Source organism: Oratosquilla oratoria, chromosome 18 (genome assembly GCF_046742065.1).
Source record: "Oratosquilla oratoria isolate Oo_2021 chromosome 18, ASM4674206v1, whole genome shotgun sequence".
Lineage (NCBI taxonomy): Eukaryota > Metazoa > Arthropoda > Malacostraca > Stomatopoda > Squillidae > Oratosquilla > Oratosquilla oratoria.
This window is the reverse complement of record NC_134794.1, coordinates 53,623,202-53,639,507: the sequence shown is the minus strand read 5'-3', so window position 1 is coordinate 53,639,507 and position 16,306 is coordinate 53,623,202. Positions and strand designations below refer to the sequence as shown.

The 16,306-nt window shown below is 37.8% G+C and overlaps 1 protein-coding gene across 4 annotated transcripts in view; it reads left to right on the top strand.

The window, feature by feature from the left end:
• The window catches only part of LOC143035217 (uncharacterized), a 56,387-nt gene that overhangs the window by 27,550 nt on the left and 12,531 nt on the right, over nt 1-16,306 (top strand). For all 4 annotated transcript variants that reach the window (XM_076201956.1, XM_076201953.1, XM_076201954.1 and 1 more), the window contains 4 exons: nt 7,127-7,389; nt 8,755-9,233; nt 10,929-11,072; nt 11,776-11,880. In XM_076201956.1, the coding sequence (XP_076058071.1) occupies nt 7,127-7,389; nt 8,755-9,233; nt 10,929-11,072; nt 11,776-11,880 (991 nt within the window). The remainder of the gene's footprint in view (nt 1-7,126; nt 7,390-8,754; nt 9,234-10,928; nt 11,073-11,775; nt 11,881-16,306) is intronic.

Below are 16,306 nucleotides of genomic sequence, written 5' to 3'. Positions count from 1 at the left end.
CTGCATTGCATTTGATCCGGGGCAGTTGGCGAATGCAGGGGTAACCCATCATTCATGAGGAGCTGAGATGGGAAGGATGGAAGGGAGTGAAATGGGTAGGAATAGGTACATGCCTCTAACTTGGCTACCTCCCTTATAAAGGGGAAAAAGCTCTTGGTAGATAGATAGTTGTCTTGATGTTAATAGAAATAAACAAGGCATTTGATAAGGTTCCTAGACATGCACTACCCAAAGAAGATCCTAGAAACAAACATGTCACTGACAAAAAATAACTAACAAACTTCTTAGCTGGTAGGCAATACATGTTAACCCAGTACAACAAAATATTTAGGACTAAAAGTCTGTACAATGGAGTACCCCATGGAGAAATACTCTCACCTGCATTAATTAACCTTTTCACAAATGATCTCCCAAGAATTGCTTCAGCCAACAGATGTTATTACAGCCTCCAAAATACACTGGGAAGAAGGAGCATATCAACAAAGACCAAATTAAGAATATATGATACAATAATAAAACCCATTCTATTATATGGATGCGAAGCCTGGAGCCTGACTAAGAAAATGGAAAAAAGTCTTTTTGTATTTGAGAACAGTGTACTAAGGAAAATTTTGGGCCCAGTATTCGACGAACTAGATCAAGAATGGAGAAGGCGGCATAATGAAGAACTAAGGGAAACATCAGGCCAAATAAATATCATGAATATCATAAAAGTCAAGGCGACTGCAGTATGCCGGCCACATTGCAAGAATGGAACAAGAAAGAATACCAATGAGAGTGATGATGGATGGGATGGTAGGAGGAAGACGTTTCCCAGGAAGACCACGCAGAAGATGGATGGACAACGTGAGGGAGGACCTGGAAAGGGCTGGAGCAGATGTCCAGGATTGGATGACAGTGGCACAGGACCGTAGAGTCTGGAGGCATTTGGTGCTAGCGGTGAGGGGTCAGCAAGTGGCCCGACCACCACCGGAGTGAGTGAGTGAGTAACAAATGATCTCCCAACATCAGATTTAGAACATGATACCAAAGCACCCACATATGCAGATGACTCTATGATATTAACCAAGCATAGCAACTACAAAATATTTATGAAAAACACTCAAGCATATTTAGACTAGAACATTGGCTTAGGAAATCATCTGTAACATTGCTCACTCCAGACAACCATAAATCGAAGAAATTTCTAATTGAGAAATTAAATGGACAAACCATCCTGATAAAAAAAATAATCTAGGCTTCACTTAAGATATTCACATGACCTTCAGCTAACATATCAGAAACTTGACAGTGAAAATCGACAAAAAAATAAACTTACTGAAATCATTATGAAGCATAAACTTTGAACAACAGAAGGAAAATAATCACAACCTACAAACAGATCTTGAGATGCTCAAGCAGGAACTATGAATAAATTAGGAGGAGGTATAATAACTGGAGAGTAAAAGATGGCGCTCCTTGAGCATTGCTCCTTTCCTGTTTACTACAGTTAATTAAATACACTTGACTACACTTACCTAGCATGGTTTCTAGCAACCAGGAAAACATAGACACCCTACAAATTATACAGAATAAAGCTCTGAAAATGATAAACCAAAACCATCTCAGTACATATGCATGTATGAACCAAAATCCTCCCCATAGAACATCACATGATAGTAGGTACATAGTTTTGTACAAGCTCACAGACCTACTCACCTATTACATCACACAGAGTGGTAGATGTCTGGAACAAATTAGATGAAAAAATAGTGTGTGGAAACACTATACAAGAATTTAAGAACAAACTAGATGCTAATATACACAGATGGGTCATTACGAGCATAGTTCCCCTTCCTGTATAATACAACTAGGTAAATACAAGTACAATCAACTGAATGCAGCAAAAATACTACACCAGCAGCATACTACGCAGACATAACAATCTACCACATGTATCACACATGTTCATACAAAAACACATTTTTGTGCAAATCACAAAACAAACCAAAACTGACCACTTAGTACCCTACTCCATCAGACTCCTCCAGCCATTACCCTTGTAGAAAATTTTCCTCCAAGAGAGGCAGGAATCACACTAGCATGGCTGCTTTGAGGTCACCATCCAGCACTTAAACAGTACCAACATAGAATAAGCCAGGTCACAGAAACAAAGTGCCTCAGATTCAATGATTACCAGTCAAAATGCCCAAAGGTCAAAATGTCCACAAGTCAAAATGTCCACATATCAGAATGTTAACAGTCAAAATGTCCACAGCTCTGGCAAAAACATCCATTGTTCTTCCTGGGTGTCATGCCTATGGTCTTTTTTATTAGAATAATGTTCTTGATGTGATGAAAGTCTATTTCAGGAATAAACCGTATCTATTCTGGGTGAAGGGCTGTATGTGAATTAGAAATGAAAGAAGGCCTAGATTAAACTTTAAATAATTTTATTTGAATGACAAGTTACTTTAATTTATCAGTTTACATGGCTGTTACTTGATTTTATTTAAACTAATAGGCCATTTTACATCACTTATACAATTTCTATATATACATATGAGAATTTCACTCAGTGTCCATAGTAAGTCCCACAAGATAAGCACATTTATGCAATTATTGCTTTGTTATCTTCTCCCCAGTGATATACAAGTCCCAAACTGTGAACTGCTGCCCCCATAGTTGCTGGTATTCTTTCCTCTGTCTTTGTTTGAGCTTGTGTTCGGAAACCAGCTGCACTGTCAAATTTACCATTTTAGATTGTTCATGAAGCAAAATTATCATCAAATAAAAAGACAAGTTCTCCTTCTTGGCATGATGGTTCAACATGCCATGCCAGCCCTCGCAGTTGTTATTCATGTGCACTGCATGAAGATATCTGCTCCACTTGCAGAGGATTGAATGTTTTCCTTGCAAGGGCATCAAACATTGGCTGAATATGTTCAGCAGGCATATATGGAAGGGCCATGAACTGGTGACAGATTTTGTAAGTGCTATTGTCGCATAATAAACTTTCCAGACATGCTCTCATGGGTTGGTGGCAAAAAATGCATAGGTCTGGCATTCTTGGTGTTGTTCCCTAGACTGCCTGGCCAAGCAGTCCTGTCTCCCTGAGGAATGCCAGTGCTGGAATGGGTTTTCCCCCTAAATCCTTTATAGTGTTTGTTGTGTTGTTGGCATGCATGATTGTGTACAATGCAGTCTTCCATAATGTGTTGTATAGTATGGGGTGAAATGTTACATCCTGTACAGTTGTCTACAATGCTGTCATCCAGCTGCTTCTGGTAGCTTAGAAGGGCTGGATGGTGACCATATCATAGTCTGGCCAGGTGGACTCTGTCCTTTCAGGGGAGACAGGATTCAGAGGGATAGATATCAGGGGGTCTGGCATGTATTGTTTTTCAGTTGTTGATGGAGCAGTGTCATTCTTGGTTATGAGTGCTGGTCTTCCTAGTGGGCCTAGCTTGAAGTTGAATGATACCTGGTAGGAATGCATCATCTTATATAATACTGCACACCCAAAGACATACAAACAAAATTCATCTCACAATCAGGTCACCAAGATGAATTGATTAAGACAAATCAAATTAAAGTTAACTCACAAGCTGGTCACCAAGACCCAAGAAGTACAAACAAAATTCAACTTGCAGTCAGTTCATCAAGATAAATTAAAACAAATTGAATTGAACTCATAAGCTGGTTACCAATATCAAAGAAGTATGAATAAAAAGCTAGTCATCAAGATCAAAGAACTATGAACAAAATTCAACTCAGATCAGATCACTATTGATCTGGTCACCAATTAGGCCTACTTATGTGACCATTGATCAGATCAGACGTATCAGATGTAGATCTATTCATTTGTAACATTCACATGTCCTTGAGATGGTGTGGACGGCATGGACATTGACTGGTGGCTGTGGACATTTTGACTGTGGACATGTGGATGTTTTGACTGTGGACATGTAGATATCTTGACTGTGGACATATGGACGTTTTGACTCTACACTGTGGACATTCTGGCATGTGGACATTTTGACCAGTCACAGATGCAACCAGCACATAAAAAATACTGAACATCTTGTCTTGCACTGGCACAGCCTAGCCATATTCAGACAACACAACTTTTCTTCTTTGGGTGACTTATGGGCCATTTTCGTGGCTTGCTAGTGACCAAGGAGCCTTGCATATGAGATTTTGTGGAGTTTTCTTGGGTGTGTGAAAGTAGAACTGTGTAGAATAATATGATCTGTGTCTGGTTGTGTCTGAGGGCACTTGGTGTTTTGTGCCAAGCCCACTGGTAAGGGACAAAAATACCATCACTTGCACCCACATGTAAAAGATGACTAAATGGAGTGGAATGAAGGAACTAGGGATTCCCCACCCCCTTTTTTGTGCTGTTCATTGTGTAGATTCAGCAGAAAAAAATGTGCTCTGGACTGACCACCTTCTTTATAAGGGATATCCAGGCCTTTGTATATGTATGTACTGGTTTAATGCTGCATGATGACCTTATTACAGGCATACTAGTGTCATTTTTATGTCGCAAGTAATTTTTTCCCAATTTAATGTCTGGGTTGGGGGGGGGGTGCTTGATAGAGTTTGTTTCTTATTGTATCCTGTGGGCTGTGATTGTGTGATGTGACAACTCCAAGGTGAGAGTTATCCACACCAGTGTGAGTGGCTGCAATAAACTAATACTGCATAGGGGACAGCCTCCATATTGGTGGGAAACCTTTGGGGGAAATCCTTAGGGTGAGGTTGTGTTATCATCTGCCACACAGACATGGCCCATCATCACCCAGCATGTCTGGTTGGATTCACAGAACTTTAGTGTAAGGACAGAGAGTGCATGTGCTAAGAAAATGCTACACAGGCTTTGTGTGTATATTTTACCTAGTTGTATTTTATGGGAAGAGAGCTATGCTCATAGTGACCTGCTTTTGTATCTTTCAGTATTCAGTTTGATCTTAAATTCTTGTATAGTTTTTGTGCTCACTGTTTCTTCATTCAATTTGTTCCAGATATCTACCAATCTGTGTGAGAAGCCATTCTTTTTCAGATCTCTTCCGTAACTATCCTTTTTAAGTTTCTTTTCATGTCCTCTTGTTTTTTTATTTTTTTTATCCCACTTTAAAATCATCTATGTCAAGGACTTCCATCCCTTTCATAATTCTGCATGTGTGTGTGTATTTGTATTTTGTCTGTACAAGCCATCAGGTAAGCCCAGCAGGGTACAAATATATGTAGTGATTACACATGAAACTTGATGACCTGCACTTATTTTTATATCCATCCAATGGATTTTAACTCAGGACATCTCTGTGGTTCAGTGGTAGTTCAAGTGGTTAATGGGCACTAAAAGGTCATTGTGCAGATGTTGTGAAGTGGATCCACTTAGGGTAATGGTCCCCAACCACAAAACCAAAGTCTGTAAGGCAGCATCCTAGATCTGAACAAGGGAGTTCATGATTAGAAGTTTAATCTATATATATATTTATATACCAAGGGCTTTTTCCCCCCCTCTAAGGTTGGTAGCCAAGTCAAAAGGCATGCACCCACACCCACCCATTCCATTCCCATCCATTCCACTCCCACCCTTTCCTCCCTCACATCTTAGCTCCTCATGGATGAAGGGTCATCCCTATCTCATGCCCATTGCCCTGGGTCAGAAGCAATGCAGCAAGACACAGTACATCCACAGGAAGGCTGCTTCACTTAATTGATGATGCCTCCTCTCCGTCCCCTCATGCAGAAAATAAAGAAGACGGGGAGAAATCCTGCCAGGCTGCGTCAAACTATTATTCACACACAACCACTCCCTACTGCCCGCCTTGCTTCAAAGTATCATCAATACACAGCCATTCCCCATTCACCCCTATCTCCTGCCTTCTCCCTTGCTCAACAGATATTCTCCTTTTGCTTAAAGACCCTTTCACCCCATCCATCAATCTCATCCTCAGTTGTCCCATCAAGTTCACTTTATCCATCTCTGCCTTCCACACCTTTTTACCAATCTTTCTTCACTCATTCCTTCCATGTGTTCAAACCATCTCAGAGTTTTTGTGTAATTTATTTAGTTATTATTGACTTGGATTAGTACTAAAAACATACTCTGGTAAAAATAAGCACCTTTAATTTTCAAATTGGTTAATCTTTAAGACTTGCTTCCAATTTGTTGCCATCCTCTCCCCTTGTACATCTTATCACCTTACTTTTACCCACATTTACTTTCAATTTTCTCTTATCACTAACTGCCTTAATCCCCCTTCTAACCACAGAATCAGTCACATTACCCATTGGGCACCAGGGGCTCTATCAACACATATTTGTGTTGAAAATACATATGATACACCATACTGAAGATGTGGAACATATGATTCTCCACTGCCTTACAGCCTCACAACACTGACAAAAATATATTATTTTTTCTGGAAGATCTTTAGTAGAACCAAAATCAGTGATGGGTACTTGTTTGTGGCAGTCCTGCAAAGTGGACAATGGAGAGAATCAGTTTCTTACTGCTCATTTTCAAAATCTATCAACCTTCATCTAGACCACTTGGACTTTGAGGCAGACCTGGAAGATATCTCAACTTGAGCCATGCTTCCTATATCTTTTCACACGAGAACTGACAACTGGTGGTTCCTTCTCTCCTACTATGAGTTGGTGGTATAGAAACACTAACACAATACAGACAATAGTACAAAGTTTCTTCCTAGAGAGATCTGTGAGAATGCCTGAGAACCATTGCCAGCCACTGTGGGATTGTGAAACTTCAGGGAACAGTAATCATTATTGTAGTAGAACCTTAGGATTGTTGTCAGCAACCTCAGGGTTGTGGGTGTTTGGTTAGAGAAACCCAGGGCAACAGAGTGATTGGAATGGGATGAACAATAGAAGAAAAATTGAAGTAGCTAATGGAAGTTTCATTCAAGATAGAGAGGGAGAGAGAGAGATAGTAGTTTTAGCAATAAAATACTAAAATAACTTAAAGGTGGGGAAGTGTGTATGTAGTGCTGATATAACAGTAAGAGGAAGCTTCTATATACACCTCTTTTACAAGTACATGTTAACTAGGTTGAGTGTAATGTTATAGATTATCATTTTTATGAATAATTTTTCTTGATCTTTTTTTTTACAGATAAAGAAAAGTCAAGTTTTGGACCCGAGGCTATTCACATGCTCATTGAAGGTATCCGAGTTAGGAAAACAGATCTTAGCAATCCATGCAACAAATTTGAAGTATATCAAGAGATTCAGAAAGAGTTAGCTTCTTCTGGGCATGTGTACACAGTGGAACAAGTACAAAGGAAATGGAACAACCTGCTCATAACTTATCGTAGGATAAAGAAATCATCCAAAGGCTCTGGCAGAGTCAACAGAACTTTTTGGAAATATTTTGAGGTGTGACAATTATTTTTGTTTTGTTGATATATTTTGTACTAACTGGGCAACACTATATGAATGTATGGGTTTTATTGTAAAGGATATTATATTGACTATATTATGACAAACAAGAATGAAGGTGGAGGAAGCAGACAAGGAGTAATGGGAGAATCTTAATGCTTTAATGTTTTGACCCACAGGGTCGTGATCAAGACCCTGCGGATCGAAACATTAAAGCATTAAAATTCTCCCATTACTCCTCGTCTGCTTCCTCCACCTTCAATATTATCATATATTTCTAAGAGCACAAATTGACTAAAGTATGAGAGTGTGGGTGGAGGAAGTATGGTGATCTATACTTGTATACATGAAAAAGCATGTTCAGGTGTGTAAATGACCATATTAGTGACTGCTTTCCTAATTACATTTCATAGTTCATTGTATCATGTGCAAGCTGTGTGTCCCCTGCAATACAAAGAGACTTGGAGCAGTGGATTGACTGAATGATTTTCACTGTGTCCCATTTCATAAGTCTTAACTAAAGCATAGCAGTTTTATTTAGAATCAATTTAAAATCTATACTCTGAAAACACACCATTTCTACAAATACCCATTATTATTCATCATTACATTTAGAAGAGCATGAAAAATTGCCATTATATTCAGAAGACAATGATAATTTTCCATTATATATAGAAAAGCAATTCTGTTCCATCTTTTGGACCCATTTTCTTTCATTTTCCACTCTTAACTGATGTACTCACTCACCACAATTTATTTACCTTATTATCTATCTGTCTTTCTATCTATATATCAAAAGTCTTCTTCCTCTTCACAAAGGAAGTGGCCATCTAAGACATGCATTCACCCTCCACCCATCCCACACTGACCACTACATTTTTTTATATATATGTTTTATTTCTTTATTGTATTTGCAGTGAGATTATGTCACTTCCCTCCCTTCTTTTCTCCAGTGTTATTAATTACCATTTTCAAAATAGTTGTAAAGAGAGAGATTTATTATTTATTTGATGTCCAAGCATATCTTTGTAGAGAATGTCTAAAAAATAATCTAACAAGCAAGAAAAACTTGGATATGTGTTATGAATTATGCAAATTTTGTAGCATTAAACCAAATTAAACTGAATGATTAATCCCTTTAGCACAAGGTCCTGCCATATGCATTGGGAGTTAGCCAGAACAAAATCTGTATCGTGTCATTGTAACAGAATGGTTAAAGATGTTTGGTAGAATTTGTAAATCAGTTGGTCTGTTACCCTAGGTGTCTCAAGTTACTGGTTACTGTAAATTAGTAGATTGCTAAATGTTTATTCATGGATAAAACTCCGTTGTTACTGTATGATGAATATTTATTTTTTTCAGCCTATGGATCAGATTCTTCGAACAACTTACGAGACCTATTATAATAATGGAAGTGAAGAATCAGGAGGTGAGCCAGGGCAGGGTCATGAGTCATCCTCCTCTTCGTCAAGCTTGTGGGATGACTCAAGTGCACCTTCATCTCCAGAACATTATGAGCAAGCATATGACACTGAAAATGCAGCACCGTCAGAGTCGCCCCCAAATGCTAAAGGTAGTAAAAACAAACGAGTATCTTATAAAGACATGGATGTGGAATCAGGGGCTGAGAATGGAGAAAGATTTTACTCAAGGCAGGAAGCAAGAGAGGAAAAGAAGATGAAGATACTGAAGAATATATCTAAAGGCATGAGAATAGTTGCAAAAGAAATGAAGCATCTACGCAAGTTAGAAGTTGTACAAATGAGTCAGCACAAATTACTTAAGCAACAAAATACTATTATCAAACTTTTACTTCAACAACAAACTAAAAGAGACACAAGGTACTCATTTTGTTTATTTTTTCTTAGGTGATAGTGCTCTTAGACCTTTTGTGTCATGTTTGACCATAGCCATAAAATTTTCCATAGCAATGTTGTCGTAAGTTTCACTGATAGGAAACTGCAGACCCATAGTGGCTGACAGTGGCCCATGAAGCCTTCCTTAGATCTTTGGGAAGAAATGTTGGACTATTGTTTGTGTTGTATTAGTGTGGGACTATTTAATTTTTCCACTGATTTGAAGTAGGAGGGATCAATAATGGGTACTTGCCTGAAGTAGTTCTATGGCAAAGACTGGAAAGAGTTGTCTCCTTGCCATCCATTTTCAAACCCCATCAATTTTCTTGCTTCCTGGAGGTGATGCCCCAAGAGAATACTTGGTCTTCAAACTGGGACCAAGATCTCTTTTTATCTACTTTATATTTCCTTCACCTTTGAACACAAGAACTGACAGCTGGTAACAGCTCTAATCATTCTATTACTTTCAGCTAGTGACATAGAAACAGTCCCACACTAATACAATACATAGTCCAGAATTTCTTCCCAGAAAAATCTGAAGGAAGGTCCAAGGACCATTGCCAGGTGCTGTGGGGATGCAGGTTTCCATTCAGCAAAAGTCAAGGCAACCATTGAATTGAATTGAATTGAGTTGTAATAGAAGGAGTGGAGCAGTTGCTAGTTTAAGTTCTCATTATGTAAAAAGGTAAAGGAAATACTGTTTAAGTTCATATTTTTTGGGGCTAGTCTGAGTGATAGTCATTTTGTGGTGTATTTCCTCATGGGGGGGGAGGGATGATGACAAGTTTTGAAAACGGGTCCTCTGACATTTTTCTTGGAGGATCACCACTAGCGGGTACCTGTCATTGGTCTCACGCTTAGAATAAAGGTAGTAATCTGTTAACTTGTGATAGTGCCCATTAGTGAATTATTATTTAGAAAAAAATACTCAAAGGAAGTCCATATTGAAATGTAGCTATTTTTAAACTTTGACCATTTTTGCTGATTAGTTGAAATCTTGCCTTGTGCTCTTGTTTTAAATGATTGGTGATCAGCATATGACTGGAAGAAATGAAGTGATAGAAGAAGCAGTGTATTGTTATGAAAGAATGAGCAACTCAGATTTGTTTTGTACACCATTGGTTTACAATGTTACAGTTTGTCACTTAATTTGTTGCCCTAGGTTTGTTACAGGAGGCCCGTGGCTTCCAAGATAAAGTAAGAGTAAAGCTTATTAGGACTTCTGTGTCTTTGTGTGTGGTAATTGTATTTGGGGCAATTTGAATCTGTGGCAATTCCTATTCTGCAACCATCACACAGAAGATGCTGAACACTTAATCTTACACTGTCTTTCTCAAGCCATACCAAGACAGCAACACTATTTCTTTCTTGATTTATGGGGCAATCTGGAGGCTGTTGCTACCTGGGACCTGTGGGTCTACTGCAAGAGATCTGGGGCAACAGATTGATTGATATATCAAATTCTGTATTGGTACTATTTCATTGGTGGATGGTAACTTCCTTTAACATTATTTCATGAGGTATTTACATGGGGGAAATGGCCTTTTGGTATATGAATGTATGTACTTTACATTGTCACTATGTTGCATTGGACTGTATTAGTAGTTGATGAAAATTTACTCTATTTAGAAATGAGATTCATGTTGAGATTGAGGTCTTTGTGTATATTTCATGTGACAGCAATGATGCTTCAAATCCTTCAAATGTGGACAATTCAGTAGACAAGAGTCTCCAGCTTCTAGTAAATACAGTTCTTGCAGCCGATGAAGAAGATCTTGGTCCTGAAGCCATTGAATTGATACAAGACAAGAAGTCAAAGAAAAGGTTAGTTGTTGTGAATTATTATTTCTTCTTCTTCTTCTTCTTCTTCTTCTTCTTCTTCTTCTTCTTCTTCTTCTTCTTCTTCTTCTTCTTCTTCTTCTTCTTCTTCTTCTTCTTCTTCTTCTTCTCCTCCTCCTCCTCCTCCTCCTCCTCCTCCTCCTCCTCCTCCTCCTCCTCTTCCTCCTTCTCCTCCTCCTCCTCCTCCTCCTCCTCCTCCTCCTCCTCCTCCTCCTCCTGCTCCTCCTCCTCCTCCTCCTGCTCCTGCTCCTGCTCCTCCTCCTCCTCCTCATCCTCATCCTGCTCTTCCTTCTTCTTCTCCTTCTCCAGGATGATCTGTCATCCATGAGGAGCTGAGATGAGGGGGAGGAAAGGGTTGTGGATGGGAGTGGGTAGGTGCCTTTTGATTTTGCTCCTTCTCTTATAAGGAGGAAAAAGCCCTTGGTATATAGGTATATTGATAGATAGTTTTGTTTGATGAAATTTATTGTTAACTTTTTTTAGGGTAGTTTTTCATTTAAAATTTCCTATGTAATTGATTTTTTTTTTTTTTTTTCAATGAAAATAGGTGTAAATGGACTGTCGCTTGTTTTTGTACAGTTGGATATGTAGTAATTTAGTTGAATGTAATATAACATTTTATGCAGTGAATTAGTTTGTACGTTTATTCAGACTGTCATTGTATGATCTGATATTTCTTGTTAAACAGAAAAAATTCAAGTAAAGTTGAAGATGACGACACACCTATGCTTGTTGAGACTGTTATTACTGCTGAAGATGCCATCACACCGAAGAAGAGAAAAAAGGCGACTTGGTAAGTGTAAACAATGTTTAAAACTTGCCCTTTACATGTATTTATGTAGATATGTTATATAGGAGGGAATCAAACTCGTCACTCCATTCCCCCCCCCCCCCCTCAATAGTTAAAAGCATAATTAATGGATGTTTAAAACTCCCCCCTCCCATGTGTACAAGTTGTCATTATACCTAAATAGGTTTGCAATTGCTAGTTACCTTGTATATGTTTTGCTTGTGGTGTTTGCAGGCAGCTGTATATGGATGTATGGATTGTGTGTTTGTGTATTTCATATGTGTGTTTGTATGTATGTATGTATGTATGTGTTTTGTTGACTCTCCCCAATAAGTTTTAACATTGATCATGTTTTATATAGATATAGATGTGTTTATATATATTTTTTTTAATATTGGCTAGATCAGTACTTCTAGTCTTTTCATACAGTTTGTCTGCAAGGTTGGGAACCAGTTTGGTCACTGATCTTTGTATTATCTCAGTCTCGTTTATACACAGAGAACATGCGAATGTCTAGAACGAGCTCTGGAGTGCAGCGCTCTTTTGATAAGTTTGGAGGAAACACCTAGTTTTGTATTTGTATTTTGGGATAGGGAGCTTTGTTTGAGTGACTGAAATGATAAGAGTAATTTCACATTAGTGGTCAATACACAAAATGGAGAATGATGAAGAAGAAAGACAAAAATATAGTGAACCAATGAAGAGAAGACTGGATGTAAGCAAAGTTGAATCACCATTAGGTGTCATCCTAAAAGAGTTGCAGCATGGAAATACCGAAATCGAATCAAAGGTTGAAAATAATGTTTTTCAGGGTTTATAAAAGAAAGTGGAATACTAGGTAGAGGGTTAGAACTGGAAAGATAATAAAGGTATAAAAATATCCTATGAAATCAGATTACAGAGTTAATAAATGAAATTGTAGATCTGAAAGCTGAATACAGGGCAATGTATAGAAAGGTGAACCAATTGAAAAGACAGAATGCTGAAACCAACAGAGAGCTTAATGATCTAAAAAAGGAATTAAATATAGTCAAAAGTGAAAATGAAAGAATGAAAAATGAAGATACAAACAAAAATGAGGCTTTGAAAAAAGTAAAAGAACAAATACAAGTGGTGACCGAGAAAGTTGGAGAAACAATAAAAGAGACAGATCTCCAAGAAATAAAAAATCAATGGAAAGTACAAGAAAACCAGCAACAGCAAATAGCAACAAGTGGAAGAGAATGCAAAAGAAACAGTAATTAAAGCAATTAAGGGGAAAGAGAATTGGGTCAGAGAGACAGTGGATAAAAAAGAAAAAAATGCATAGTTTATGGTATTAATGAAAAACATGATGTAACTAGATACCTAAGAGAAAAAGAGAAAGAAAATGCAAAAGAAATTCTGAAAAAGATACAAGGGGAGGGACAAGTAATGGAAAAAGAAATAGAAGTGCATAGAATGAGACTATACTCTAAAGAAAAAATAAACCAATAAAAATTAAACTAAGTTTCAAATGATAGCGGAAGAAGTATTATCAAAAACAATAAAGTTGGCAAAAAGTGAAAATTATAAAAATGTATGGATAAAAAAAAATGAGTAATAAGGAAAAAGAGAGGGAAAAGGCACTAAGAAATGAAGCAAAAAAACAAACAAACGAAAAAAAAAACAAGAACAGAAACTTAATTTTTTTTTTTTTTTTTTTTTTTTTTTTTTGGGGGGTACTAGACCTGAGGCAGAGAAAATGGTATATATGAAAATAAAGGAAACAAACAAAAAAGGAGGAGAAAGAAAAAGAATATTAAAGTATACCAACATAGATGGCATGATTTCAGGACTAAATGAGTTAAATGACTAGCAGAAGAGAGACTGGATATAATGGGAATTGTGGAGACAAAAAAGGTCCACTACCACAAAATACTGTGGAATAAAGTTTATACAACCATTGGATAAAAAATAGAAAGGAGACGCAGGGTGGAGTAGTCATGTTTTTGACTAAGGCTTAAATGTGACAAAGATAACAGAAGGAAAAAGTAATGTGGAATTGATTATGATAAAAGTTAAAAACAGCTACATGAAAAGTAGAAAATTTACAGTAATATATGTGCTCCCAAAAATATATTCTTGGACAGAGAGTGACAATTCCAAAATGTTGGAAGACACAAAGCATGCATTAAACGAATTACTGAAAGAAGGAAACATAGTAGTTATGAGTGACTTTAAAGAAATGTATTAGGAAGAGATGACAGTGAAAGGTGGAGAGGGCCTTTGGGGAAATATACTACTGGATATGACCATTGAATATACAATGACTCAATGGGTAAAGGAAAATACCAGATATAGAAACAATGAAGAACCATCGAGACTAGACTTAATATTCATGTCAGAGCCTGAAAATGTAGATAAAATGGAACACAAGACACCAATTGGGAAGAGTGACCTCATACTAATAGTCTGAACTAAAAGAAGAAATTGATTTAGTAAGAAAGAAACACAGAAAAGGAAGACCAATTTACAACAAAACTGATTTTGAGAAACTCAGAAAATTCTTTCATAAAGTAAATAGGGAAAACTTCTTAAATGAAGAAACAAAGAAGAGAAATGGAATATATTAAATAAATTTATAAAGAAAGAATAGATAAATATGTACCAAAGCAGAAGTAGGAAAGGGTGTACATTAAGTGCTGTTACAACAAAAACTGTAGTGGGGGGAAAAGATAGAAGAGACAAAGTAAGGGAAACAAGTAAATGCCTTGGAGGATTAAAAATTGTCATGAAAAGTAGATATCTGGGAATGGATGTAAAGAGGAAATTATATGAAGGAATGATCGTGCAGAGATTTGGAATTTAAGAGGGGCAGAGAGAAGTTTAAATGTATTTGACATAAAATAGGTGAGAAGCATGGTAGGGGTTACATGGTTGGATGAGTGAAAAATGATGAGGTGGGTAGATCAGGGGTGATGAAAGAGTATTGGGATGGTTTGGACACCTGGAAAGAATGAAGAAAGGTTAGTAAAACAGGTGTGGAAGGCAAGTGAAGGTAGTGAACTTGAGGGCATGATCAAGGATGAGATGGGTGGATGGGGTGAAAGGGGCTTTGAGCAAGAGGAGAATGTCTGTTGAGCAAGGAAGGGAGAAAGCAGAGGACAGGTGAATCGAGAATGGATGTGTATAGGTGGTACTTAAATACAAAGAGGGGAGGAAGAAGGGGTATTGAGTATGGAATGGTTGCATGTGAACCATATTTTGGTGCAGCTGGAAGTAATTTCTCCCCAGTTTCTCTATTTTCTACATGAGGGGGATGCAGAAGGGTGGTTGCCAATTAAATGAGGTGGCCTTGCTGTGGATGTACTGTGTTGTGCTGCATTGTTTCTGAATCAGGACAGTGGGCGGGATACAGGGATGACCCTTCATCCATGAGGAGCTAAGATGAAAAGGAGGAAATGGTGGTGGATGGGAGTGGGTGTGTGCCATTTGACTTGGCTACCTTCTTTATCATGTTGATCAAGAACGTTACTGGTGCAAGTACTTAACCTTTCGGTACTTTGCTGTTCATAACCCTCCATCATGATGCCCTCTCTTTTGCTACTGTTCTCATATACCAGTCTTTGTGGAATGTTTCAAATGTATTGAGTAGGGGTAATCTGTTGAAGGCAGTTAAAAATTTTTACATGAGTAGTAGGGCACATTAGTATTTGGAATGAAGATATTGGATAGTTTGAGTAGAATATGGAACATTGTCAAGGTTGTGATATGTTGCTATATATGTTCAATGCATACAAATAGTGTTAAGGGAGGTAGATGCAGGAGTGCTAGGCAGAGGTATGGAATTGGTGGGTGAGAATGAAAGGGCATAGGAAATGAATTAGATGTTGCTTGTGGATGACAATAGGCTTATGTCTAGTTCTGAACAGAGACAAGGAAATGGATGACTGAATTGGAAAAGGCATATGAAAGAAGAAAGTTACGAGTGAATGAAGGCAAAAATAAAGTGATGAGATGTACTATAAATGATGATGGTGACATTGAATGTGAATGTGAGGGATGAGAGGCTTGAGGAAGTGAAAAGTTTAAGTATCTGGGGTTTTATGTTGGTGTTAATGGAAAAATGTTGGTGGAGGTGAAGTGGTAAAAGGGAAGGGAATAAATGTCTAGGTAGAAATAAAGGTGAGAAAAAGTTTAGTTATTTGGGTATGACTACAAAGAGAAGGTTGTATGAAGAATTTATTGTACTTGCCACTTTGAGTAAACTGGCTATGGCCACTCAGTGAAGAGACTTTTTAGTTGCTGGGAAAGGTCAAGTGTAGGACAGTGTAGGATGAGGTGCTCTGTGTCTTCTCTTTGGTGGTTGCACCTGGGGAATTTGGAGTCTTGCCAGTCTGTGTTAGTACTTTTTTGATGTGGAGTGTTGATCAGGAGGTAGGTGTGCCAATGCTTCTGACTTGTCTTG